This window comes from Sycon ciliatum, chromosome 3 (assembly GCF_964019385.1).
Source record: "Sycon ciliatum chromosome 3, ocSycCili1.1, whole genome shotgun sequence".
NCBI classification, from domain to species: domain Eukaryota; kingdom Metazoa; phylum Porifera; class Calcarea; order Leucosolenida; family Sycettidae; genus Sycon; species Sycon ciliatum.
This window is the reverse complement of record NC_088645.1, coordinates 20020260-20048157: the sequence shown is the minus strand read 5'-3', so window position 1 is coordinate 20048157 and position 27898 is coordinate 20020260. Positions and strand designations below refer to the sequence as shown.

Genomic DNA, 27898 nt, shown 5'->3' with positions numbered 1-27898 from the left:
GAAACAACCCTATTTACCTTCATTTGGTGTACCTAATGCGTATTCCATACCTTACAAATATTTTAAATCTGAGTGCTCACGAGCAAGCGACCTGGGCCTCGGCCACAGTCCGAGCCGACCCCTAAACAAATCGACCCCTTGAGCCCCGAAAACGAAGAGTACAGTACATGGATGTGCTTTTGATCTGCTGAAAGCAGTGAAACCGGTCAGTTATGAAAAACCATGTGCTCTGAGTGTAAAATAGGCTTGTGTCGGGGTTTCTCCTTAACTTCCCACAATAATGTTCTATGACATCTCAATTGTAGCTCAGGAAACAATATGCCACGATAAATCCTGCGGAGAAATTGTATTAATGAATGCACTTCAACAATGCTAATCACTATGCCCGCCAGAACTAGAAAACGGAGAGTTAGGCTGAGTAGCAACGTGTTGGGCTTGTAGAAATAAGCGCACAAGAGCTTAAAACGAGGCGAAGGGATGTGAGGAAAGGCAGGAAGACAGATTAGTGGCAATGAATGGGATCAGGTGGCACAGATGGACACACGTGAGAGGTGAAGGAGAGGTGTGTGGGGGTACAACAGGCTGTTGTAATGTTATAGTTCGTTCAATTTAGCTAGTGGTCATATTGACCTAGTAGACCCATGCTACTGAGGTCGACGGGGTACGACTGATGAACTCCGATGATGCAATAGTCACAGTGATCAAGGTCATCGCCGTCAATGGAAGTGCCAGGGAGCCTACCGTGCCCTCAGCTGGAAATCCAAATGGAGTTTTCAGGGATGGCGGGCTGACCTCGAATGCAATGCGGTGTTATCATGATTTGGGTACGTGACTTCAAATGGAGGCGCTTTTATGCAGCCAGCAGAGTGCTTCGATATAATGTAGGTACTAGTTCTTCTTCTACTGTAAATTCTGTGAAAATTGTCCACTACAATAAACGATCAAGTTGCTCATGTCATACTCAAAACATAAATTTTAGGGAGCACGTTTTTTTGTTTGGCTCTATTTTTCATTCTTAAATCGCTCCGCCGTGGCTTCTGGTGGTGCATAGGAGTACGGCTTGCCTGTTATAGTGTCATTTCTCATTACAAGGCGCGGTGATGGATGGGAAGGAAGCTGGGAAGTAACTTGATCCATACCTTCGTCAGCTAACTCCGATTCCAGACCATCGTCAAGCCGTGCTCCGGCCGGTCGCGTCACTGACACAGCAGGCGATAGCGAGGAGTACTCACCAGAAGGAGACATTTCCGATAGAGAAGCGTAAGCGTTCCCTTCCATTGCAGACATCGGGGCACCTGGGACTGTGACGACGTTAAACTGGAAGCCCTGATTCCTCGGAGAATTGGCCACAGGGGAATTCTTGAAGGCGTCCAAGTTGGTAACATATGCATACTCCCCAGGGGGTGATGATGAAGCTTCAGCCTGCCGGGTGGAGAGAGTTGACATGGAGTTCGATTTCAAGTTGTCGATGTGTAGTCTGCTCGGCACCTGTGGGGGTGTGTCGTTGCCGAAAGCCGACAAGTTCACCATAGATCTCGGTGAGACCGGTCGTTGATCATTGGTGAGGCTTGCTGGCGACCTTGGTGCCACTAGCGGTAGGATATGCTCGACTTTACCGGAGTGCAATCCTTGGCTGATGTTCCCGCCGTCAGTCCCGTTCTTGGCCGGAATGGTCAGTGTTGGCTGGGACGTAGTTTGTGATGGCGCGCCTTTGTCTTGATCTGTTTGAGTTAACGACATGTATGCATTTCCTTGGTCCACGCCGTTCTTTAGTTCAATGGCTTCATACGTTTGCGGCTGATGGCTGGCAGTCGGCAGTTGTTGACTGTCTTCTTCCGGCAAAGTAAGATACTCATTGCCTTGAGGTGTCACATCCTCATACTGAGATGAAACCGGGCGCTCGGCGTTATCCAGGTGTGAAGCGACCTTGGATGACTTATCCGCCTCCGCTGTGGTGCCTGGCTTTTTTCCAAGACCGGAGCGGGCCCAGGAATCAACTGCAGTCTCGCCAACCTGGGAATCATCCATCTCCTTCTTGGGCCAACTACGAACACATCGGCAAACCATCATAGCTGTAAGCAGAATATTCACGAGCAATGATACGCCCAAGCCGATGGAAAGACCCCACATTGAAGTTGTCCAGTTTGGATCTGAAGGACCAGAAAACAAAAAATACACATAAGATATGAAAGTGACCACAAAATTGCCAAAATTAGCTATAATTGCAATCACATCCACATTTGGGAGTTGGCTCAGTAAAAGGATGGAGGATAAGCACCTGTTAGCCTACTTCAGTCGGCAGTGGACTATCCAGGTACCAGTGGACTATCCAGGTACCAGTGGACTATCCAGGTACCAGTGGACTATCCAGGTACCAGTGGACTATCCAGGTACCAGTGGACTATCCAGGTACCAGTGGACTATCCAGGTACCAGTACACGATACCAAGGATACACGACTAGGTGCACAGTAGGTCAGGTCACGGAAAAATCGTTTCATGACATCCATCTTTCTTCGCCATAATGGGCCAAGGATGCCATCATGCAAAGTCAGAAATCAGAAGTACACAGCAGTTGTACAATGCAGCTACAGTAGGCGAAGCAGATGACTGAATGCTGGATCCATTCGGAACGACCCGGACTAATTGACAGCATACTGAGCCGAGCTTATCGGCAAAGGGTTTGTACTGCTCGCAATGTGTCATTTTCATATCCGAGTGCCCATTCATTCATTCTCCGCAGCGTCTAGTGGAGCTGGAGTACATTTGAGGCCTTTATTGCTCAGAACACAGCTGTTGAAGAGCCTTTCCAAAGACAGGCGTCCTTACGTTAGTGCTACAGAACGGCCCACCAATACGCAGCATAATCGCCCCATATCATCTTGTGGGTCACTCCTCGGACTAGAGAGAGTTGCCCTGGCACTATTTTGGAAGTTCATTGAATATCCTCTTACCGTTGGAGGCGGGCGTTGTGCAATTGGCGTCCATGGTCCTCAACTCTGCTCCCAGCTCCCTACGTGGTTCTCAGTCTTCAGTGGAAGCTCAATAGAATGAGGGGTACGAACAGAATTTTGCTAGGCAATAGCTAATTTTCTTTTAGGATTGAAATAATTATAAGTCTGCTTTGACCCGCTGTGGCATTCGCAGGGACTCTGAATGTATGGTTCAAGGCGGAATAGCTCACAGCGCCTTGGACTCCAACTCCACTGATCAGTCGCGCCTGTGCCGCCCTTACTGAGGCTGTCAAGCTTGACGGATGGCTGGCGCTACGGACGCTACCAGTAATCCAGTATGTCCAGTGCTAGCAGTGTTTGCACTGTGGTCGTATCCTGTAGCATCGCGTTGACGACATATTGTGTCTAGACCCAGGCAGAGTTTAGTCTGATCACGTGAAGATTTCCATGCCCACTGTACTGCACTACACTTTGTAGTTCACAGTCTGATCATGTGGTGGTTAGTAGCATAACAGCTGTAGCAGATCTTCAAAGCTCCTGTATACACAAGCTAGCGCGAAGATTCCAAAATGAGCAAAAATATCACAAGATGAAACCTATGTAAGGACTCTAGATTCGGCGTTGCCAAAAAGCGAGAATCATTGAAATTGATCTGTGCTCTGCACAATGATACAAGTGTTACCATTAGAAACATGGCGAAAGATTCTTGTGCGCCAGCAATCCGTCATTCTTTTTGCACATCATAGACTTTAGATCTGTAATTGGGCTGCAGACAAGTGTTAGTCAAAAGTTCTACTCACATCGGTTCTGTCTCGTGATTTTGACGCTAAGACCAAAGTGTTGACCAGTACAATCGCACACGGTAGGACACGTAAAGAATAGCTCATAAGATGTGATTTATATCACTCTCTTTCGCCATACTACTTTTCACTACGATTCATGAGATTCTTGTATGAGGTGGAATAGACACTTTTACTGTTTCCTGTATTACGCGTTTGAAAATTTCAAGAGATTTATGTCAGTAAAAGGAGCATCTTCTTCATGTGGAATTGGTAAACAATAGCAAATGAACAATCCAGCTATTACATATATGTATAAATCTTTTCCAAAAGTTGAGAAAATGTGTTCTGAACACAAAGGACTGTATCCAACATGATAACAATTCAGCCATTCCATGTGTAAACTAATTATTATTGTTTTAATGTAATAAGTAGCCCGCAGTGCAGCATTATTATTCCGCCATTACTGATTCTCCATGGCTTGATTGTATTTCAATTTTATATACTTGAACGCATCTAGCAATTGAGATTGTAAAAGGCCTTGGAATGTGAGTGTATTCATGAAAAAGGGTATTATGACCTCCTATGGTTTTCAGGGTGGCTTGTGGAGATTCCAAAAAGAGAAGGTAGAAACATGGGTATTAAGGGTTAAACACCTGCTGCGAACAAATGAAAATCATAAAATGTTAAAGATCCTGCTGCGTTTGTGATAGCATTCAAAGCGGTGTTGAGGTGATGACCAGATCTGGTTCCAGGTTGTATCCCTGGTCATCCTGACACATACTTGCGCGGGCAATAGTATTTCCTGCAGGTGCCGTCTGTGGCCTGCCAATGCGAAATGTGCTTGTAAACGTAGGGCTGACGGCTCGGGACATACGCTTAGGGTTACTTTGCTTATGGCTGGGCTCGTCCATTCCAGACCTATTCACAACTGCAATTGTTGTTGCCTCTCTCTGCACCTGCGACCACCGTTTGCTATCCATGTTCAGCTCCCTGACACTTCGTCTTGGTCCTAGAGACGGTGATTCGCTCGTACCCTCATGGATAACAGCTGTCTGGCTCGACTTTGGTGCTGCGTATTTGGAGCGATGCGGATACTCACTGGCGACGCTGGCCGAGCGTGCTGGTGTAGCCGGAGTTCGCACGGGCACAGAATTGAATCGCTGGGTGCGCGCCAGACCAGTGTCGACTTTAGTCACAGTGGTCACATGTATGGTTGGATTGTGATCACATGGTGTCTCCGCCTCCGGTAACGCATCTCCCTGTACCGGCGCATGTACATCCCTTGTAGAAGTTGATCCCAGATAGCGAGCGGTAGGTGCGGCATGCTCTGCGATACTTGCACAGTCATCTAGACACTGTACACACCGTTCGCTATTATGCAGTGCGCGGTCACTGAGTAGAGGTTGTATTGTGCCTAAACTGCCAAGCCGCTCCTGGTCGGACTCTAGCTGGACTGGACCACTCAGCCTCGTCAAGCCTGTATCATTTGGAGCTGTGGAGCTCCTGCTATGGAGAGATGAATGCGCTCTCCTCAGCAGGATCTGGAACCGAGCTTTTTGTACATCCAAACGGTACAGAAGCCAGGCGATGACAAGTAAGGATACACAAAGACATGCTGCTAGGGTGATGACAAACGTCCGCCACAGCTTGGCTTCTACAGAGACAGAAATACATGTGCACACGTACGTACATCAAATCTGATTCTGGTTTGCACCTGTGTGTTCATGGGACCACACTGTAAACCAAACAGGGCCATGCTAGAAAACGGATACTTGACGATGGAATGCACCGCCATTATTGCCGCCATGACGGTTGAAGCTCAATGAATTTTAGAAATTGAAGTAGTCTATTGAAACAGTATCTCTATGAGTGAGCTTACCTTCAAAGGGAAGCACCATGGCTTGAAAGACAATAACAAATCCGCGAGCACCCATCGTTTATGTCAATTCCGCCATCTCTCCACTCCACTATAGTCAAACTGTTCTGGGATTCCCTAACCCCTGCAACGCTTCCCTGCTCAATACTTACCATGCGTTTACTATCATGTAAAAGGCTTGTATGAGACACACCAGTTCAGAACGTTGTTAGTTTCCGCGAAGACTGCGAACAGTTGTTTTCATGCTGCAGCGGATGTTTGAAAAGCGAGAAATGCTCGCAGTACTCTTGGTTGGCTTGTTATTGGCAAATTTGTAGACCACGAGTTGAATATTCATAATAATCGGAATTTCCAACTATGAATGACCCACGCTAGCAGCGAGACCCACAATCTATATTTCTCCTACCGTGTATTTTTGCTGGACAATTGTAACTCCTTTAAAAAAAAATTCCGACTGCGTTTGGGAATCATGCCTTCACGTACTCATTATAATAATCACAGCTTGCATTCACATGCCCTGTGCAAGACACCATAATAACCGCCCCATAGCATGGATCATGGACATATTCAGGAGCACATCTGATAGATTTGGTGAGGCTCACACCGATATGAGCGACCGATTCTTCTACAGCTTTACGTGATCGACACACGTACCAACAGTTGCCTCCTGGTGTGTCCCTTTTGACACAAACACGTTCCTTGGTCGGCATATTGTGGCTGGTTTCCTGACCAGACTTTCCATACCAGTTTTGTAGGGTGCTGCTACTTAGCATTGAACGAGTTTCTGCCACACGAATGTAGTTATCAAATAACAAAACCAAGTGCTAGCTGCATGTGAGCACTAATGCAAGGATAAATAGTACACTTGACACCATGCGTGGACACTGATACTGTTGATATTGTGAAAGCGTCCATAACTATTTGCTCTATACGCCTCGAAATGACAAATATTATCAGTAAGACTCTGATGAAGGGCCAAGAATTTAAAGTGAGAGATCGGATTACAAGTTTAAAATCATGTTTCTTTGTCCAACATTACGTTAACAGTTATAAGCAGTAAAGCTTGTGATTCAGAATGTTCAGACGTTAGTTTTCACGTGATTCAACGACCTGACTTTTAATAACTTCATCATGTCTGGAATGTGCAAATTAACAGAACTCGCACTGGGAACGTTCACAGTTATAAAAGCTGTTATGAATGTGAGCGGACAAGATGGAGAATTCCGACCATGATAAAATTACACCATTGCCATGTAACAACTGGAGGAGGGAGAGCAATCACCTCGGACATCGGCGTTCAAGTAGATTTCATCCTCTACATAGTCAGTGTCATCTGCTGCTTCGTAGATATCGCTGTCTTCGTGCACTTCTGGGACCTGTCCAATGCGGTCGCCTTGCAAATTTGTGTTGGGTGTAGTCATGTATGGAACAACATCCTGCATCCGGTCTTTCGGATCCTCTGGCAATGTTTCAACAAGTCCATCCAATCGGTAGCACGTTCTTGCCTTGTGAGATGGCTCTGGATATGGCCCAACTTCTGCGAAAACCAGGCTTAGGGTGAAAATCATTTTTTTGAGAAAAATGATGTTTTGTAAAAAGGTTGTGTCGCGTGGACGCTCGAGTGCAGTGAAGTGGAATCAAAGAGAATCTCGCTTGTTTGAAGAAGTAGCAGTCATGGCAGGAAGGGTTTCAGCAGTCAGGGAAGTCAAAGGGCTTCCGGTAGAATATTCCCTGCTACTCCTCTAGTCACAACGAAGAGTTTTTGAGCTGATCGAACGGATTCCATCTCCTTCACTCAGGGATGGCGAAATTTCTGCGCTAGCTGCTGCTTGCGGAAAATGGTGAAGAAATCGTCTCCAGTTAGAGTCGTGATGGCGATAGCGAGGAGAACCTGGACGGCATCGACCCAGCCAATCGAAGTATGGAGATACTAGCTGTTTCTGGGCCTCACGCAGAGGGAACACGCGCAGCCGAGCTCATACGTTTGCAGCAAGTTCACGAGGAAAAAAGGCTAGAAGCGCAGTGTGAAAACTGTTTTGAATTGAAGTCCTTGGCGATGAAGTGCTACTGAATGCCAGGCGAATGAGCGAGCAGATCGAGAGGCCTCCACTCGAGACTTTCCTCGCTGGACAGCTAGCTGCAAGGGATTGTACGGCGTGCCGAGATTTCACTTGCTGGTCAGCACCAAGCAGACACTGCAGCACGCCAGCACACTATCACTATGCGCATACTACGAACAGTGGAACAGTTTGAAAGGCTGTGTTCTTGCTTGTTTTTGAATAGTTGTACTAGATTCACCCTTCAAAAGGTGCCATCTCAACTGGAGTCGGGTTTCCTTGTGGTGTGTAGCGCCAGAGCATGCCAGTACATGTATGCAGCCCCAGAATGTGCTGAGTGAGGAGCAAACAAAATTCATGCAGAACTGTGCATGGCCACTACAGCCTGCAGCACCAAGGGGCCACAACAAGCCTGCCCCCACATGCCTACCTTGTCATGTCACCTAAACAAAAATCATCCATGTCTCTTCCTTCACTCTGGTGGATCTCTCTTCATTTCTTTCCTGTGATAACAATTTTGTGTTTTTTTTGGGATTTTTTAACACAATACCCTGGTGTGTTTGAGATACTTTTAATACCACTATGAGTCGACCCACACCTGTAATATTTTGTCTCCTGACCTCCTATGCCTAGTAGAAGCTGAAAATGGGAAAAAGTCATTTTGTGAAATTTCACCCTAAGCCTGGTTTTCGCAGATTCTGGGCCATATGTGAAAGACGAGATCCTGTCTTCGCTTGGTATAGACTTTGACTTCATGCTTCGCTGTTGAGTTTTGGTGACACCTAGCATAAATGTTGAGCGTTTGGCAAGATCAGATCCATGCGTGTGTCCTCCACTTGCCTTCACTGCAACCTGTGTTGGCTGTGCCTCATCAACTGCGGGAGAGCTACGTCCCTGCGGATATGTGTATAGAGGTTTTGCATAAGCATCTTCATCTTCAAAGTCTCCTATCTCGGTGACAGAAGGCAGTATGTCACTTGCCCGGAGGCATTCATTTCGGATCCGGGTTGAATCTTGAATACGCTGAACGTTGCCATCTCGACGCACATCACAGATGGTGTCCTCTGCGGCCTGTGCAGGCATACTGTCCCCGGTCTTCTGTGAAAGACGACGATATCTGATATAGAGCTGCTGTGTATCTCGCTGTCTGACGTGAAGGGCTGATAGAAGGCCGACAATGCCCATGATGCAGATCACGAGGACGCTGATGGTCGCAATTGCTGTAGTCTTCCAGAACGAAAGATCTGGAAACGCCAAAAAGCAAGTAGCACAAGCCATCCACGCAATCTCTTCGAGTTTATAGTACAGCATCGGGGTTTCCTTTCCCTTTTGTTCGTGCGCATAATTATAGTAATATTGGCCAGAACTAGGCACCTAAATTTCTAACGATTCTCAACCGCGAATAGGAACTTGTTTCTAGTGAGAGCTCCATTGTTCGACCATTCACATTGTTCCCTGAAGCAGGTATACTCATTGACTCATTGATTGTCAGAAAGGACAGTGGTGAAAATATATGCTTTGGTCATGTAACCATTCGCCCTGCAACTGACCTTGAATCGCATACCAGGCCCAAGGCCCACTATTCGACTTTCAGTCAAACTAAGCAAAAGGATAATCTTCAACATACTGCTAAGACAAGATGCTGGGACGGGTGACCTGAACCAGCAGGAAGCCCATGCCCGTACCTGATGTAGTGCAGCCGCATGTGAACCTTGTCTGCAATTCAGTTCCCTGGACCTTGCCTGCACAAGGGTTACACAGCGCAAAGTGCGGCACGTTGTCAAACACAGCAGGATGGATGGAGTCCACGAAAAGACTTACCCGAAAGTGTGATGACAAAGAAGAATGCGCAGCACGCACTCCAAAATAAACTCGAGGTGCTCATTTTGCAATGTAGATTCAGCAAGCAAGACAAAATTTAGCGTGTTGCACCGTTATTATTTGGCATCCATGAGGATTAGAAAACCTTTTGCAAAATACTCAACAACCAATTAGTTCCCAAATTCAGCTGAAAACAATAATTATAAGAGAAGACATTTAATCATGTAGCTATGCAGAAGACGTTACTTCAGTAACGTCCGGCGCTAGCCAGGGTCCACACAGCTTTGCCTGGCGCTATCCCGTATCTGTCCCGTACCGTACCATCAAACACAGCTGGCCACAATATTTGCTGGCTCCCGTATCTGTCCCGTATCGCACCGTACCATCAAACACAGCTGGCCACAAACAGCTGGCCACAATATCCTTCGTGTTATGTACATGTTTGGTTTGGTTTGGTTTGGTTTTTATTATTTCAGTTCGTTGCCTCAACAGTACATGTATACGACTCCCTGATGTATAGGGAGATGCATGTATGCCGGGCGATAGTGCGGGTTCGAATCCCAGGTTATGTCTTAAAAAAAATGGAGAAATGAAAAATTTATAACATCCCTATGCTTATTTTGCCTAGGTCATCAAGGCAAAAAAAGCACAGCGTATGGCCCTGAGCTTCCAAGCTCTCTTGTTCTGGAGCTGACCTTATGTCAGCTGAGTTCGTGCAGTTGCCTCTAATGCGATCTCTGTTGGACATTTTTTAGCCCCTTTATCGAACAGCAACAACGGCCTTAGTCTTAATCTTAGAGTAGGGTCCCTCAATGTGTGCCACCTTCTTAATAAAAAGCATGAAGTTGAGTATTTCATACTATCTCAAAACATTGACATCATGATACTGGCGGGAACCTTTCTATCCAGCTCTAACTTCTAGTACGTGGTACAACTCTGCAGTGGCTGTCGTCATATTTGTCGTCCCGTCATCAAACTGTCCGTGTCTCTGCTTCCTTGTCCGATCCTTTACCTGTAGTGTCTGGTGTTCCACAGGGGTCCATACTGGGTCCACTCCTTTTCCTAACTTATGTGAACGATCTGCCCTCTCTAGTTCCAGACGTCAGCCTTTTTGCTGATGACACTGCACTGTTGTGCTCTGACAGCTCGCCGTCCAACCTCGTTACCTCCATGCAGACCGGCATTAACTCCACCATAGCATGGACGGAAGCTTGGAAGCTGAGGCCCAACATCGCGAAGACCGAAGCAATGCTCATCAGCCCATCGCCGCCTACTCAGCCGTTGCACTTTCCAGGAGCCAATGCTAACGTTCAAATTGTTCATGAACACAAATACCTTGGTGTTATATTCGACAGCCATATGTCCTGGTCCCCACAGGTCCAGTCAGTATGCAAGCGAGCTAGCTCCTCCCTTGGCATGTTGCAACCTCACTTCCACCATTTAAATGAACATTGCCGAAAATTGTTCTTTACGTCGTATATTCTACCTATATTTGATTACTGTGACACAGCGTGGTGCGGTCTGTCTCAGGCCCTTGTTCAAACTCTGGAAATACACCAGCGTCTGCTTCTAAAAATCCTGTTTCGCAAAAATCAAACATTCTCCTCCCAACGTCTCTCAAGTTTAGCTTCAGTATCTCCCCTCTTAGAGCGACACCAGCAACATCTTTGCATCCTTGTACACATGATCTTATTAGATCTGGCTCCCAAACACTTTGCTAAGTATAACTGGTTTGTGTCCACCAGATCAACACGTCATTGCTTCTCATTACCCCGTGCCAATACCTCCCTGTTTCTGAAATCTCCTATCTTCTCTGCGTACACTCTCTGGTCTTCCCTGCCAACTAGCCTTAAAGCATGCACAGACAATAAGGAGTTCAAGCTTCAGCTTCTTTGTCCTAACTAATCTCACCATTTTCGTCATGCCTCCCCTTGTTTCTCTCCTTATTATTCAGTTCGCTGTGGTTGGCTGCCACCCGACTTCTCATATATATTGGCAGTCTTCTGACGAGCCAGGAGATGTTGAATTAATAATAATAATAATGTAGAAAGGAAAAGGACATATGGAAACGAGTTAAGAGTAACTCTCCACCACTGTAACTAGATACTATATACAGTCAGAAAGTGCAACAACTAGGCACAAAACTGACAGAGTTCTGAGACATTCGACGTCCTGACACCTAGCTTCAACACATCTCCGTAGCGCTAACCGACAGCCTTCCAACTTGGAAGGTTCAAGGTTGTGGAAAGACCAAAGAGGGGAAGGCAAGCGCAACGAAAACGAGCACAAGCTACAGTCCCAACGGAACAAAGAATGTCGATTGTCACTGGACGATGACGAGACCAGTAGGCGATTTGACAAAGCGGTCTAACTACAATTCGAAGCAGCAAACCGTCGTGTGAAACAACTTGTTCTGTAGTCAACTAGTCCATCACAATGTCATGCATGAGGAGTACTGTAGGAGTTTAGATTTCGGCTTGTACAATTCGTTCTCGCAAAGCTTCCTCCTTCTTAACTTATCTTTGATATTTTTAACCCACCCAAGTTGGGTGGTGTGCTGCTTTGCTGCTTCGAATTGTAGTTAGACCGCTTTGTCAAATCGCCTACTGGTCTCGTCATCGTCCAGTGACAATCGACATTCTTTGTTCCGTTGGGACTGTAGCTTGTGCTCGTTTTCGTTGCGCTTGCCTTCCCCTCTTTGGTCTTTCCATAACCTTGAACCTTCCAAGTTGGAAGGCTGTCGGTTAGCGCTACGGAGATGTGTTGAAGCTAGGTGTCAGGACGTCGAATGTCTCAGTACTCTGTCAGTTTTGTGCCTAGTTGTTGCACTTTCTGACTGTATATAGTATCTAGTTACAGTTGTGGAGTGTTACTCTTAACTCGTTTCCATATGTCCTTTTCCTTTCTACATTTATTATTGGCTCAATACCCGAGTTTCAAATAATAATAATAATAATAATAATAATAATAATACCGCAGACGGCTTGCTCAGCATACCTAACCATGCACTTGTCCGGAGGGATCGTCCCAGTCATGGAGGTGGCCTAGCAGCCTATGTGCACAATCGCTTTCAAGCACGAGTGGTGGGTGACCACACGAACATAGAACTTTTGCTACTGGAGATCAGAAGTCATCGAAACCGGATTCTCCTAGGAGGAGTGTATCGACCTCCAGGTACGCCAGTACAGTTTTGGCAGGACTTGTCCAAATGCGCTGCCCATCTTCTTTTTCAGCATGTCACAGTACAGACTCGTGGAGACAACCACCTAGATCTCATAATGTCAAAGTTCACGTCCCCAGTAACTACACGTATACTTCCGCCCCTCGGTCGATCTGACCATGCAGTTGTACTGTCAGACTGTTCTTCCGTGCTCCCTAGATGTGAACAACGAACAGTATTTCGCTACAACAGGGCAGACTGGGATCGCCTCAGGGCGCCCCTTCGCAACATGGAATGGGGTCATATCATGACGGAGGATTCAGAAACTTCCTGTGAGCAGGCTTCCGCTTCGATTACTCCAGCTGTTCCACACTTTGCCCCGTTCAAAGTTCTGGAAACGAGGCCGTCCGATCCGGTATGGCGGACGCCTGAATGCACCCAGACCGAGAGGGAGAAGGAGAAGCGCTGGCGCGACAGGAGAAAACACCCTTATGACCCAGCACTTCAGCAGGCATTCACCGATTCCGTGCCTGTAGCGATCGCCACCCAGTTCCAATCACGACGTGCAAAGGAGGACAGCCTCCGTCGCAGCCTCTCAACTGGGTCCCTCAGAGACAAACAGTGGTGGACGAAGTTGAAGAACGCTGCTGGCAACCGCACACAGCCTGAAATTCCCCTAGTTGTCGACTCTGACGGCCGCGAGTGGGCAACGAGCTCAGAGAAAGCAGAGGCATTCGCTCGCTTCTTCTCGAAGAAGTGTAGCGTTGCCGGTCCGGACCTTGTGGAGGCTGACCTACCGGACCCTGCTCCCTGAGATGCTCCTCATCTTCCTACCATCCGTTTCCGCTCAGAGGCTGTCCGCAACCTCCTGGCAAGGCTAGACGTCTCCAAGGCTACAGGGCCTGACGGTATTTCTGCTCGCATGAATGTGCTCATGAGCTCGTAGAGCCACTGTCCAAGTTATTTGCTTTATGTTTCCGGTCTGGAGTCCAACCTAGGATTCGGAAGACGGCCAACGTGGTTCCGATCCACAAGCGATCTTCCCGCTCAACCCTTAAGAAACATAGGCCCGTATCCTTACTGTGCATAATCTCGAAAGTAATGGAAACTCTTGTAAACAGACATAATTATCGCAAACTATTTTGAGGACCACCAACTGCTCACGTCGCACCAATTTGGATTTCGCAGAGGCCTCTGAACATCGGACGCTTTGCAAGCTCTCCAAACTGCCTGGGCAAGCGCTGTGGGCTGTGGAGGGGCGACTCCAGGGGCGGCTCCATCCGTATCCTTGCTGTGGCCATCGCAGGAGCGTTTGATCGTGCCTCACATGTCGGCCTCCTCCACAAGGTGCGTAGCCTAGGCATCGATGGTCCGCTTCAGAGATGGCTGGCCTCGTACCTGGACACTAGTTCCCTACAGTGCCTCGTTGGAGGGCGGACGTCATCTAGGTATACGACCTCCGCTGGAGTCCCCCAGGGAAGCATCCGTGGACCAACGCTTTTCCTGGCCTACGTCAACGACGCGCCAGATGTTCTCGCTGACGGCGCCAGCTTGGAGGCCTATGTTGATGACACAACTTTGTACAGCTTAGTCACCTCCCAGCAGACCCCAACAGTCGCCCGGCAGTCACTGCAGGTGTCCGTTGAGCGACTGCACGAGTGGGGTCGTACATGGAAAGTGATGTTTGAACCGACCAAATCCCAGGCCATGACATTCCACTCCACCCTCAGTCAGTATAGCAGCACTCAGCGAGCAATTCACTGGAGTAGTCTCCAATCCAAGTAGACCTGTGCAGCTATCCCTACCTTGTGGTCCGTCACCACGGGATCCTTTGCGGGAATTCGAGGCCACTAGTGTGAATACCTCACCTTCACCTTCCTCGTGAGACTCGATGCTCATAAAGCTGAGGGCAAGCTCAGTATTCCGGCATTCATCCTGAAGCATTGTGCAGCAGCCCTCGCCCCATCGCTATCCATATTAATTAATGCATCCCTTTCGTCTGGCATTGTGCCCGTCTCCCTGAAGATTGCCAATGTTCGACCCCTATTTAAGTCTGGTGACAAGAACGCATCTCGCAATTACCGTCCCATATCTTTGCTGCCAATAGCATCGAAGATCTTGGAGAAGATAGTCCACAAACGCCTGTGTGACCTTTTACAAACCCATTCACTTTTGCCCGCTAATCAGTTTGCGTATCGGCCACAACACTCCACGGAAGACGCCTTGACCTTGGCCATGGACCACTATCTGTCGTCAGCAGACCACCAGCTACATACTGGCGCAGTACTAGTGGACATGAGCAAGGCATTCGATAAAGTACGGCACCAGCTGATGATCCAAGATTTGTGTGCTTTGGGTGTATCTTTGACTGCAATGCGTTGGTTTGCGAGCTACTTCACGGACCGTCGACAGAGAGTAGTTCTGGCGAGTGGGCAGTGCTCGGGCCTAACTGCATGCGAGTGTGGAGTCCCTCAGGGTAGTGTACTGGGTCCTTTGCTGTTTTCACTATAATATTAAAATAATTATACCATGGACGTCCATAGCGTCACCAGCCCAGCTCACTCCCAGCTGTTTGCGGATGACATCCTTCTCGACACCGCAAGCAGATCCGTAGCAACTCTAAATCAAGTCTTATCCGTTGCTGTGTCAAACTTGGCTGACTACCTACACGGGAAAGGCCTGCTTTTACACCCCGACAAGACGCAGGTCTTAGCCATTGAGGCATCACACCGTAGTACCCTGGAACTCAACGCTAACTGCAACGGGACGCCTCTCACCCAGACCACCACTGCTCGCTTTCTGGGCCTACAGATCGATTCTATTCGTCGGAGGGACGCGCAGGTCTCCAGCATAGTACGTACTTGGTAAGTTCCCAGAAGCTAACCACCCTGAGAACCATCCGCCCGTCGCTATCTGAACGCCAGTCGCTCATATTCTATTCTGCCCTAACACTTCCTGACATGCTTTATGGATCAAATGCGTTCTTCTCTGTACTCACGGCTCAGCAGCGGCACCAGCTCACTGTCCTCGACAAGCGATGTGTTCGCTGCGTAGCCAATCTGCCCTTCCCGTCCCATACCACTCCTATATACACTCGCCTTTCCCTGACCCCTGTAATTGAACGTGCCAAATGCAAACTCCGTTTCCTTATGCACCGTGTCCACACCAGCAGCATCAGCCCTCTTCTGAAAGATAGAGTAGGCCTCCAACCTCCCAGTAACACCCATGGCAATGACAATTGCAAATATGTTGTTCCGCTAACTCCGCGAATATCTGGCGACAGCCGACCATTGGTTTCCGCCGTGAGGCTTTGGAACACCCTGTCACAGGAACTCACGTCCACTCGTCATCCAACCCGCGTCCAACCACGCTGAAAGTGATTTTCTACGGTTAGAATGGCCGAATAGTACCTCCCTCTGGCATAGGTCCTCATCTTCCTATTTCTTTCTGATTGTTAATTCGTTCGAACTTGACTTGTAATGGACCGTATGCGTTTTTAAACAAAATGGCGTCACGATTTATTGAAAGTGGTATAGTTGGTGGTACGAGTGTTCAAACCCATTTGAACTTCATACTGTTCGTCTTCTTTTTGACATGCTCTCTTTCCATCGTCCTTAGCTTTTGTTTGTTGAGAGCTGTTTTGGCTTTCTCCTATACCTCTGGGGGGTGCCAAGTGATGGTTTAGAGAGGCTGGTGATGGCTGTGAGCGAGAGTTTGCCGATCGGCGTCGTCCTCGCTATAGCGATGAAAATACTAGTTACTGCGCACCTGGCAGATATCACAACACGGCGGAGCGTCCAGGAGCAAAGGAATCTTGGGTTTTCAATGGAATCAAGTTCCTCCAGCATCGTGTAGCCCACCGTCGGTGAATTGCGGTCCAGAAAGGTCGAACCTGGTCTTCTGCAGCATCTCGCAGTTCTGCGAGGCACACTGAATACGCTTGTCATGTATTCTACAAATAAAAATCACGAAGTAGTGGACTTTACAGTGATGTGTTTATCCTATATGCTGCAAAAGACGCAGGAAATGTGACTGCATGGTGTCCGTACACAGGACGCCAATATCATCCCAGTCTTCTCCTGCAGGATCTGTTTGACATTGACATACCGGTATGCAGTGGGTCGAAATTGGCCTGGTTTGGCAGCTATCTGCCTGGGTGGATGTAGCAGGTTTGCATTGGCGCGTCGTCCAGTCCGACATTTTCTTGTAACTGTGGAGTACCGGCAGGGTTTGAGAGGTTGCTCGTGCTGTGAACACATCTCTACTGCCTGTCTCGTCCTGGACGTGCTGTCTTGCCGCTTCCTTGCTCAACAGTCACGCCGTTATTTCGCTTTGTTTCGTGGTGCAGCACAAAACCTGCCCAAACAACTGTGAGCTCGCAACATGGTATGGACAAATTGCACCACTCTTGCTGGTTAACTAAAACCGGGATAGTCGAGTAAGCGAGTTCACTCCCTGGGCCATGGCAAGATCTGTTCAGCGCGGGCTATTCCAACCTCGAAGTGCATAGTCACCGATCGATCCATGCGATGGTGGTTGACCTACAAAGAGCCAAGGTCCACGAGTACTACTATTGGATGCTGTTTACATGCAGTCAACAAAATCAAAGTACCTCAGTATGCCCCAGAATAGGGCATGTGCATCAATAGAATGACACAACAGGGGTTCTGGCGGCACCTGTCAAACAAGCAGTAGCGACTAGTGCCAGCTACCTATTGGAGGCTAGCCGCTACAGTCTGTCACTGGAGATAATTATTATGTTCACTGTTTAGACTGAGCACAATCAATGATGCCCAATCAATCTGCCCAATGTGTGTTCTGTTCCACCTAATTATAACGTCCCATCGCATCAACCCTTCTACACGCACATGTCGTCACTCTAGCACGACTTGTGTTATTATTGTTTATTTTGATTCGCACGATAAATAGAGCACAATAAACGTTAACTTGACCGAAGGTTAAAGGCGACTGCAGATAGAGGAACACATCGAGGTACAGGTACTGGCATCAATACAGTATCAGAGAGAAACAAACAAAAATGAGAGGTACGCAGAAAAAACTCTCGTAAGCCCAAGGGGAAGTGGTTGATGAGGGATGAATGCACTCTCCACGCTCATCTACACTGTTCGTGGAAATGCACACATACATACAATAATATACAACATAGCAATAGCATGCACAGAACCGAACAATTTCATGTTCACACATGCAAGCACAGACCTGAATATTAGTACCAACAGCCGCACACACACACAATGTCCCATGTATGCGCCCGTGGCGAGAAAAGCACGCAAATCTACAAATGCACTGGATGTGAACCCACAGATTTTCTCTTATAGCAACGATAGCGGATCTGATTCTGAATGAAACACACACACAATACAATCATTGAATGCCCATCCGCAGATGATGGCAGGTCCTGAAAGAACAGGCAGTGTTCCAGTGATGGGGAACATAACTTCGAGTGGCGAGCGAGGTATACACACACACACACGCGTGCGTGCGCGGGCACACACTAAAGTATTCAAATTTAGAATCGACATCGTAGTATTCATTGGTTGGGGAATGGAAAGGAAAATAAAACATTGCTGTAGGTTATTGTTGTCAGGACACTCGGAGCACAACAGAAAGGTAAGCAACTTACTTTGAAGCAAAGAAAGTTATTATTCCACGGATCTCAGAAGGCAGGAACGTTCCAGAATGCTGCACTGGCAACAGGCGGCCTGCATGTGCGCGGCCCCTGCAGTCGGTCCAGCTGCCGACCTTGCAGTGCTGAAAAGAATGTGCAGTACAGGATGTCACATAGTATCGCAGCCTGGACAAATAGGCGCTGGGAAGTCCTAGTTATGTGCTCACCTACACCACGATGCACCAATCTTCTGAGCTACTTTGGCAACAACTTTGTCCACTTGATACTCCCATGGGCTGAGCCAGTTGTTGAGGGCTGCACCAAGGTGGACGGCAATGACCGCTGATGGCAAGGCAATCCATGACACACAGTCACTAGGGCATCGTCAACATGGCGCTGAGGCTGGATCGATAAAATTAACCTTTAGGCTGCCGCGGGGTTGACAACCAGGCCACTGTCTCCAACCTAGTTGGTCAGCCTGGTCACCGCCATTGACGAACCAGTCACCACCGCCAGCAGTGGCGGTAGGTTGTGACAAGTGTGGTGCAGTATTGTCAGCAAGTTCAATACTCAGGATAAGATGAGTGACAAAGGGAACGTTGTGTTTGATAATATTGAAGTGAACAGGGATGATCACAAACCCTGCGCGTACTCCACCGTGAGTTACAAGAAAATTCCGGACTGGACAACGAACAAACACCAACCTGCTACATCCAACCAGGCAGATACTATTACGATAGCTGCCAAACCAGGTCAATGTCGACCTACTGCATAATGTCAATGTCAAACAGATCCTGCAGGAGAAGACTGGGGTGTTGGCGTCCAGTCACTGAGTGTACAGACACCAGTCACATTTCCTGCGTCTTTTGCAGCATACTCATCACTGTAAAGTCCACTACTTCGTGATTGTTATTTGTAGAATACATGACAGGCGTGTTGAGTGTGCCTCGCAGGACTGCGAGGTGCTGCAGAAGACCAGGTTCGACCTTTCTGGACCGCCATTCACCGACGGTGGGCTACACGATGCTGGAGGAACTAGATTCCAGTGAAAACCCAAGATTCCTTTGCTCCTGGACGCTCCGACGTGTTGTGATATCTGCCAGGTGCGCAGTAACTAGTATTTTCATCACTATAGCGAGGACGACGCCGATCGGCAAACTCTCGCTCACAGCCATCACCAGCCTCTCAAAACCATCACTTGGCACCCCCCAGAGGAAGAAGACGAACAGTATGAAGTTCAAATGGGTTTGAACACTCGTACCACCAACTATACCACTTTCAATAAATCGTGACGCCATTTTGTTTTAACATGAATATCGCGGATTACAGGTCCATATACTTCCTATTGACTGTTTTCTCATTTTCTCAAGTGCAGCTTTATCGAGCCACACTTTTTATTCTATCGCCATCATAATATTGGGCATCAATGCCCGTTTGGTTTGCGATGTAAAATAAAACTTCAAGCAACATTATTATAAATTTGATAATTTGGGTAAAAACCAGATGTACAGACCGACGCCTGATGTTTCAAAGGATTCCTGCCGCGAAAATGACTACATCCCTGCTAAGGCATTCACACTTTGAACAATCACACTTAGATTCGGACAGCAGTTCTGCTCCTAACTAACCCTACGTTGGCATATCTATAGAGCTTAGAAGACTATCGGAGAAGCTTGCGATAATAGAGGCCCATTTTGGCAGTGGCACTTGCACGATATGACACCAGTAAATGTATCCATACGCATAATTATGGTATTGAAATAAAATACTGCGTGTAGATCTGAACTCGGATGTTGAGCCAGTGAAATCGTGGTTAGCCCCATCCCTCACACAAACAAGTCAACAAAGAGGCATCTTTGGATTGAGGAGTGCTGGTTTCGAAACAACTGGTTTGAAGCTCAAAGTAGAGCTGGTGTTAGCTCAGAGCAGAGCTGCTGTTAGCTCAGAGCAGAGCTGCTGTTAGCTCAAAGTAGAGCTGCGGTTAGCTCAAAGTAGAGCTGCGGTTTGCTCAAAGTAGAGCTGCTGTTAGCTCAAAGTAGAGCTGCGATTAGCTCAAAGTAGAGCTACTGTTAGCTCAAAGTAGAGCTGCTGTTAGTTCAAAGAAGAGCTGCTGTTAGCTCAAGGTAGAGCTGCTGTTAGCTCAAAGTAGAGCTGCTGTTAGCTCAAAGTAGAGCTGCGGTTAGCACAAAGTAGAGCTGCGGTTAGCTCAAAGTAGAGATGCTGTTAGCTCAAAGTAGAGCTGCTGTTAGCTCAAAGTAGAGCTGCGGTTAGCTCAAAGTAGAGCTGCTGTTAGCTCAAAGTAGAGCTGCTGTTAGCTCAAAGTAGAGCTGCTGTTAGCTCAACGTAGAGCTGCAATGCTAAATGGATGTAATATAGCGCAAGGCAGAGCCGCAGCAAATAGCTAGATAACACCAGTTGTGAGAGTGGACCCGGTTAGTGGGTACGATAATATTTTGATGGTGTGAGTAAGTTGGATAGGGAGGGATGGTGGGAAAAGAAACACTGCTGAAGCACGATCCGTTGTCTGGAAGAGCACAACAGGGCAAGCAAGATTTGTTTTTCTTTTCCGCAAAAATGGGCTTGTGCCATTTGTGATTACGCAGCAAAACAAAGCGCATGACGTCAGTCTTGAATGCAGTACAAAGCAATGCAGTGCAGAGTGTGCGCTAGTTCGGATTGTTGCTAACAAGTACTAGCACAGCTAGTACACCAATAAAGAAAGGAAGAAAAAATCTTACGAGTCAAAACCAACTATTGGTCACCGGTGGCCAGTTGGTAATAGCTCGTAAGATTTTGTCCTTCACTTTTTGTATGTGTAGATCGTTACCCTTAAGCTCCCAAAATGATGCAACCAGATGCCCAACAACGCAATCGCATGGCAAAATATGTTGAAAGCAAGAAAGTTGCTCATCACTTCCCATTGTTCCTATCCAGCAAGGACAGTGAGTGTTTTAGTCACTCTGGTCACATGTATTGTTGGTCTGTGATCACATGGTGTCTCCGCCTCCGGTAACGCATCTCCCTGTACCGGCGCATGTACATCCCTTGTAGAAGTTGATCCCAGATAGCGAGCGGTAGGTGCGGCATGCTCTGCGATACTTGCGCAGTCATCCAGACACTGTACACACCGTTCACTATTATGCAGTGCGCGGTCACTCAGTAAGGGCTGTATTGTGCCCAAACTGCCAAGCCGCTCCTGGTCGGACTCTAGCTGGACTGGACCACTCAGCCTCGTCAAGCCTGTATCATTTGGAGCGGTGGAGCTCCTGCTGTAGAGAGATGAATGCGCTCTCCTCAGCAGGGTCTGGAACCGAGCTTTTTGTGCATCCAGACGGTGCAGAAGCCAGGCGATGACAAGTAGGGATACACAAAGACATGCTGCTAGGATGATGACAAAATTAATGTTCGCCACAGCTTGACTTCTGCAGAGACAGAAATACACACGAGTCACAGGAAAACCACGCGTCTTGATTGTCGTAACTTAAAGTTTCATGCCATATAGCAATCTTCAGACAACTGATTACGGTGATGCACAGCTAGTATGGTATTTACACAGCAGCATAGGAAGAAATCTGTGAAGGTTTGAGGTATGGTGGGTGCAAAAAGTCCTGGATGGAAAATGTGCCAAACTCACATGGTCCGTGAGTGAGAAAAGAAATGTGATATGGCAGGAAGGCAAGCAAGGCTGTGTGAAAGGATGCTAATGATAATGTGGCTTGCCTGTAATCACAATCATGCAGGTGCAAGATGCCACACTCTTTGGTAAACGCTTAAAATAAGTTGGAGGAGGGGAGATACCTGCTCTTCAATGCACCAACAAAACAGGTGCAAGATGGAATTTTCCACGCGCTGTGATGGCTATATAGGTGCTTAGAATGGGCGAGGAACATGAAAAGAAATGACCACGATGACGCGACGTCAAGCGAGGCTATATGCAATATACCACACCCATAATTAGAAGGGCTGCAGACGGGTGCAAATGGCTGTCGCGCATCATGTAGCTGCAAGTCAGGTGACTCCGTACCCACCAAGCAGGAACTTTGCAGATTGCCTGCACTTTGATACGAGCTCCGTTCGCTTGTTGAGGGAGGTGCTGCGATCGGATATGCTGACGTCATATTTCTCTGCGATACATAGGTTGCAACGCTTGGTGACATTGGTGTAAGCCCGTGCACGTTCCTTGATGGACCAGCCAATCTCATAGGCCTTGTTCTGGCGTTTTAGGCTCCATTGCTATATGGCATGAAACTTTAAGTTACGACAATCAAGACGCGTGGTTTTCCTGTGACTCGTGTGTTACTGCTCTGCTTCCGCATTGAGCACTCTATCGATCCGGAGGACTCCGCTATTTGAGACAGAAATACATGTGCACACGTACATCAAATCTGATTGTGTTTTGCACCTGTGTGTTCATGAAACCACACTGTCAACCAAACAGGGCCATGCTAGAAAAAGGATACTTGAGGATGGAATGCACCGCCATTATTGCCGCCATGACGGTTGAAGTTCAATGAATTTTAGAAATTGAAGTATTCTATTGTAACAGTATTTCTATGAGTGAGCTTACCTTCAAAGGGAAGCACCATGGCCTGAAAGACAATAACAAATCCGCGAGCACCCATCGTTTATGTCAATTCTGCCATCTCTCCACTCCACTATAGTTGAAACTGTTCTAGGATTCCCTAACCCATACAATGCTTCCCTACTCAACTACTCAATACTTTACCATGCGTTTAATATCATATAAAAGGCTTGTATCGGACACAGCAGTTCGAAAAAGTTGGCATTTTCCGCGAAGACCGCGAACAGTTGTTTTCACGCTGCAGCGGATGTTTGAAATTCGAAAAATGCCCCCAGTCCTATTGGTTGGCTTGTCCTTGACAAATTGGTAGACCGTTAGGTGAATATAGTATTCGGAGTTTCCAACTATGAACAACCCACGCTAGCGGCGCGACCCACAATCTATATTTCTCCTACCATGTTTCTTTTGTTGCAGAATTGTTATTTCATTTCTTAAATTTTTCCGACTGCGTTTCGGAATCATGCCTTCACGTGATCATAACTTCACAGCTGGCATTCACTTGCCCTGTGCAAGACACCAAAATATCCGCCCCATAGCATGGATCGTGGACGCATTAACGAGCATATCTGATAGATATGGGGAGGCACACACCGATATGAGCGACAGATTCTTCTAGAGTTTCACGTGATCGACACACGTACCAACAGTTGCCTCCTGGTGTGTCCCTTTTGACACAAACACGTTCCTTGGTCGGCATATTATGGCTGGTTTCCTGACCAGACTTTCCATATGAGTTGTGTAGGGCGCAGCTACTTAGCATTGAACGAGTTTCTGCCAGCATGAATGTAGTTATCAAATAGCATAAACAAGTGCTAGCTGGATGTGACCACTAATGCAAGAAATAATAGCACACTTGACACCGTACGTGGACACTGTTGATAATAATTGTGAAAGCATCCATACCTATAAGCTCTATACGCCTCAAAATGTCTAATCATATTAGTTCGACTCTGATCGAGTGCCTAGGATAAAAATTGAAAGACTGGATGACAAGTTAACAATAATGTTTCCTGTAGATTGTCCAACTTTAACAGTTATAAGCAATAAAGCGTGTGATTCGAAATGTTCAAAACTAGTTTGCCTGTGATTGATGAAGACAGTACTGAAATTCATCACGACTCGAATGCGCAAACGACCATAATACGCACTTGGCAAATTCAAAGTTATGAAAGCTGTTATGTATGTGCGCGGACAGGATGGTGAATTCCGACCAAGATAAATTGACACCATTGCCATGTAACAACTGGAAGAGGGAGAGCAATTACCTCGGGCATCGGGGTTCAAGTAGATTTCATAGTCAGTGTCATCTGCTGCTTCGTAGATGTCGCTGTCTTCGTCCACTTCTGGGACCTGTCCAATGTGGTTGACTTGCAAACTTGAGTTGGATGTAGACATGTATGGAACAACATCCTGCATCCGGTCTTTCGGATCCTCTGGCAATGTTTCAACAAGTCCATCCAACGGGTAGCACGTTCTCGCCTTGTGAGGTGGCTCTGGATATGTGAAAGACGAGATCCTGTCTTCTCTTGGTAGAGACTTTGACTTCTGTTGAGTTTTGGTGACACCAAGCATAAATGTGGAGCGTTTGGCAAGATCAGATCCATGCGTGTGTTCTCCACTTGCTTTCACTGCAACCTGTTTTGGCTGTGCCTCATCAACTGCGGGAGAGCTACGTCCCTGCTGATGTGTGTCTAGAGGTTTTGCATAAGCATCTTCATCTTGAAAGTCTCCTGCCCCGGTGACAGAAGGCAGTAAGTTACTTGCCCCGAGGTATTCATTTCCGACCCGGGTTGAATCTTGAATACGCTGAACGTTGCCATCTCGACGCACATTACAGATGGTGTTCTCTGCTCCCTGTGCAGGCATACTGTCCCCAGTCTTCTTCTGTGAAAGACGACGATATCTGAAATAGAGCTGCTGTGTGTCTCGCTGTCTGACGTGAAGGGCTGATAGAAGGCCAACGATACCCATGATGCATACCACAAGGAGGCTGATGGTCGCAATTGCCGTCGTCTTCCAGAGAGAATGATCTGGTAACGCCAAAATGCAAGTAACACAAGACATTCGTGTGGTAAAATTATCGGGGTAACGGTGTTAGATAAATATTGTATGGTAGAAGGACGCATTTAGTTAGACAGCATATTAATCTACCAACATTGGATGGTTGCAGTAAGTGGCACGTTTTACGAACACGGGACGCGTGTGTTCCTAGTTGGAACAATCAACCTCATGACTATTACCGCCGAAGTCGCAACTTCTAAGTTTGTACGGTGTTCCGCAGATCGTAATATGCTGGCAAACTAGAGCGAACATGGGGTTCCTTCCTTCGGGCGCATATAGTATTGTTGGCCGGAACTATGCGTCTAAATTTCGTACGGTTCTCAACCGCTCATAGGAACTTTTTGCTAGTGAGAGCTGTTGTTTGACCATTCACACGTTTCCCCTGAGGCAGGTATATTCATTGACCCATTGCCAGTTCGGCAAGAAGCGTGTGTTCCTCGTTGGAACAACCAATTGCATGACCACTGCATGTCAGAAACGACAATGGTGAAATTATATTCTTTGGTCATGTTACCATTCGCCCTGTAGCCAAACGTGAATCGCATAACAAGCCCAATGCACATAATTGGACTTCAGGCAAATAGAGCAAAAAGATAATCTTCAACATACTGCTAAGGCAAGATGCTGGGACGATGTCACCTGAACAAGCAGGAAACCCATACTCATACCTGATGTATTGCAGCCGCATGTGAACCTTGTCTGGAATTCAGTTCCCTGGACCTTGCCTGCACAAGTGTTATACAGCGCAAAGTGCGGCAAATTGTCAAACGCCGCAGGATGGATGGAGTCCACGAAAAGACTTACCCGAAAGTGAGGTGACAAAGAATGGGTAGCACACAATCCAAAATATACTCAAGGTGCTCATTTTGCAATGTAGATTTAGCAAGCAAAACAACATTTAGCGTGTTGTTATTTGGCATCCATGAGGATTGTAACACCTTTGGAAAAATACCGAACAGTTTCCGAATTCAGCTGAAAACAATACTAATGGAAGACATTCATTCTGGAGCTGAGCTTGTGTCAACTGAGTTTGTGCAGTTGGCTCTAATGTGATCTCTGTTGGACATAGAGAATGAAGTTGAAGACACCACTGCAGCTGTACTTATGGTTGATAAATATGGTGGTAAAGACACACCTGGCAATATGGCGGTAAACATCGACTAGGCGCCAAGCATCGACTAGGCGCCAGGCGCGAACTGATGGTGGTGGTGGTGAGAAGGAGAGCTCTGTGCTAGAACTTTGCAGCTAAGAGAGCATGTGTGGGCAAGCGTGTGTTTACCGACATATTGCCAGTTGTGTCTTTACCACCATATTTTAAAATTATCAACCATCTGTTGGACATAATCTGACAATTTGCATAAAAGCCAAATTTACAGACCGACGCCGGATGGGTCAAAGGATGTATGCCGTGAAAATGACTACATCTCTGCTAAGGCATTCGCACATTGAACAGTTACACTTAGATTCGGACAGCAATTCTGTTCCTAACTATCCCTACGTTGAGATCTCAACAGAGCTTAGAAGGCAATCGGGGAAGATGGCGACAATAGAGGCCCATTTTTGCAGTGGCACTTGCACCACCTGACACCAGTAAACGTCTCCATACCCACATGCTATTGAAATAAAATACTGCGTGTAGATCTGAACTCGAATGTTGAGCCAATGAAATCATGGATAAATAGAGGAAGGAAGAATGCTACGATTTATAGCCAACTATTGGTCGCCGGTGGCCAGTTGGTCATAACTCGTAACATCTCGTCCTTCTTCTATTTGTATGTGTAGATCGTTCGCCTTACGCTCCCAAGATGATGCAAACAGATGTCCAACAATGCAGTCGCGTGGCAAAATATGTTGGAAGCAAGGAAGTTGCTCATCGCTTCCCATGGTTCCGATCTGGCAAGGACAGCGAGTGTTTTATTTGGCATACACATACATGCACCATTTATGAATGGGTCCAAGAATCCATACAGGACGTGATATGCGGACTAGTTCTAAGCACGTGATTGGAGTGCAGCACCAGTTGCAGAGGATTATCCATGTGGAGCATGCTATACTAGAATGCCTCGAGTTGCTACAATGTAGTATTGCCGTGGCTATGTGGTCGCTGGGATACTGCGAATCACATGGGATTGCAGCACTAAAGTGATACACTTGATGTGTACTTCAAGAAGTATCAGGGAAACGTATATCATTGCTGGCAATGTCAAATGCAACCGCTTGGCAATTGACACTTACTTGAAGTTCAATTTGTCAAAAAAGCGCGCTACTGACAACTTGGTTCAGTATGTAAAACAAATTCATAATGTCAGGACTTGGGGGTCTATGAACACAAACTGTTGAGGTGAAGCTTTATGTCCAATTCTGACTGCTTCTGCCAGATTAGTGCAGGCTGAACATACATCACCACTATCGATTTCCGATTGCATTATTGCCAGGTTAAAAAGACACTGTTGGCAAAGTCAATTATGATACCAACCATTGATGCTCCATGTATGAAATCGAAATTGTATCAGAAAATCCATCTCATTGTGTTTCAAGGCGCTCAATTTATTCTACATCTTGCGAAATCAATAGAGCCAAACATTAGAGTACACTAATGTAATCATGGTACGAACCATTGATGCTCCATGTACGAAATCGGTATCATCTCAGAAAATCCATAAAATTGTGTTTCAAGGCGTTCAACTTATGCTGGTATTATCTTGAAAAATCAACAACACCAAATATTGGAGTACACTAAAGCAAACCTGACCGAATGGAAGACAACTGAAACGAATTGAGAAGACGAATGGGAATAAAAGGAATTAGACACAATTCACCGTCTCCAGGAAATCCATAGAAATAATCAGACAGAAATTGCATGATGTGTTGAAAAGAATGTTTCAAGAATATAACAATTATAGCTCTTACCACCATGGACATACAATTATTTATTTGGCGTGTTGAAAGGCCTATTGTTGTGCATGCATGTGTGAGTG

General features: G+C 46.8%; 4 protein-coding genes across 4 annotated transcripts; all 4 read right to left on the bottom strand.

Moving 5' to 3' along the window:
- Positions 1-1002: 1002 nt before the first annotated feature.
- On the bottom strand, positions 1003-3155 carry LOC135812915 (uncharacterized). The gene is made up of 2 exons (XM_065326133.1): positions 2953-3155; positions 1003-2150 (listed from the first exon to the last, which is right to left on the bottom strand). The coding sequence occupies exons 1-2, from the start codon at positions 2984-2986 to the stop codon at positions 1003-1005; spliced, it is 1182 nt and encodes a 393-aa protein (XP_065182205.1). The 5' UTR covers positions 2987-3155.
- Positions 3156-3985: 830 nt separating this feature from the next.
- Positions 3986-6060, bottom strand: LOC135811689 (uncharacterized). Its single transcript, XM_065324924.1, has 2 exons — positions 5614-6060; positions 3986-5388 (listed from the first exon to the last, which is right to left on the bottom strand). Exons 1-2 carry the CDS (start codon positions 5666-5668, stop codon positions 4448-4450), a joined length of 996 nt encoding a protein of 331 aa, XP_065180996.1. The 5' UTR covers positions 5669-6060; the 3' UTR covers positions 3986-4447.
- A 788-nt stretch (positions 6061-6848) lies between these two features.
- On the bottom strand, positions 6849-9862 carry LOC135812914 (uncharacterized). The gene is made up of 4 exons (XM_065326132.1): positions 9489-9862; positions 9353-9409; positions 8288-8911; positions 6849-7069 (listed from the first exon to the last, which is right to left on the bottom strand). Exons 1-4 carry the CDS (start codon positions 9550-9552, stop codon positions 6849-6851), a joined length of 966 nt encoding a protein of 321 aa, XP_065182204.1. The 5' UTR covers positions 9553-9862.
- A 13733-nt stretch (positions 9863-23595) lies between these two features.
- LOC135811691 (uncharacterized) lies at positions 23596-25768 on the bottom strand. The gene is made up of 2 exons (XM_065324925.1): positions 25589-25768; positions 23596-24889 (listed from the first exon to the last, which is right to left on the bottom strand). The coding sequence occupies exon 2, from the start codon at positions 24828-24830 to the stop codon at positions 23799-23801; it is 1032 nt and encodes a 343-aa protein (XP_065180997.1). The 5' UTR covers positions 24831-24889; positions 25589-25768; the 3' UTR covers positions 23596-23798.
- Between the last annotated feature and the right edge of the window lie 2130 nt (positions 25769-27898).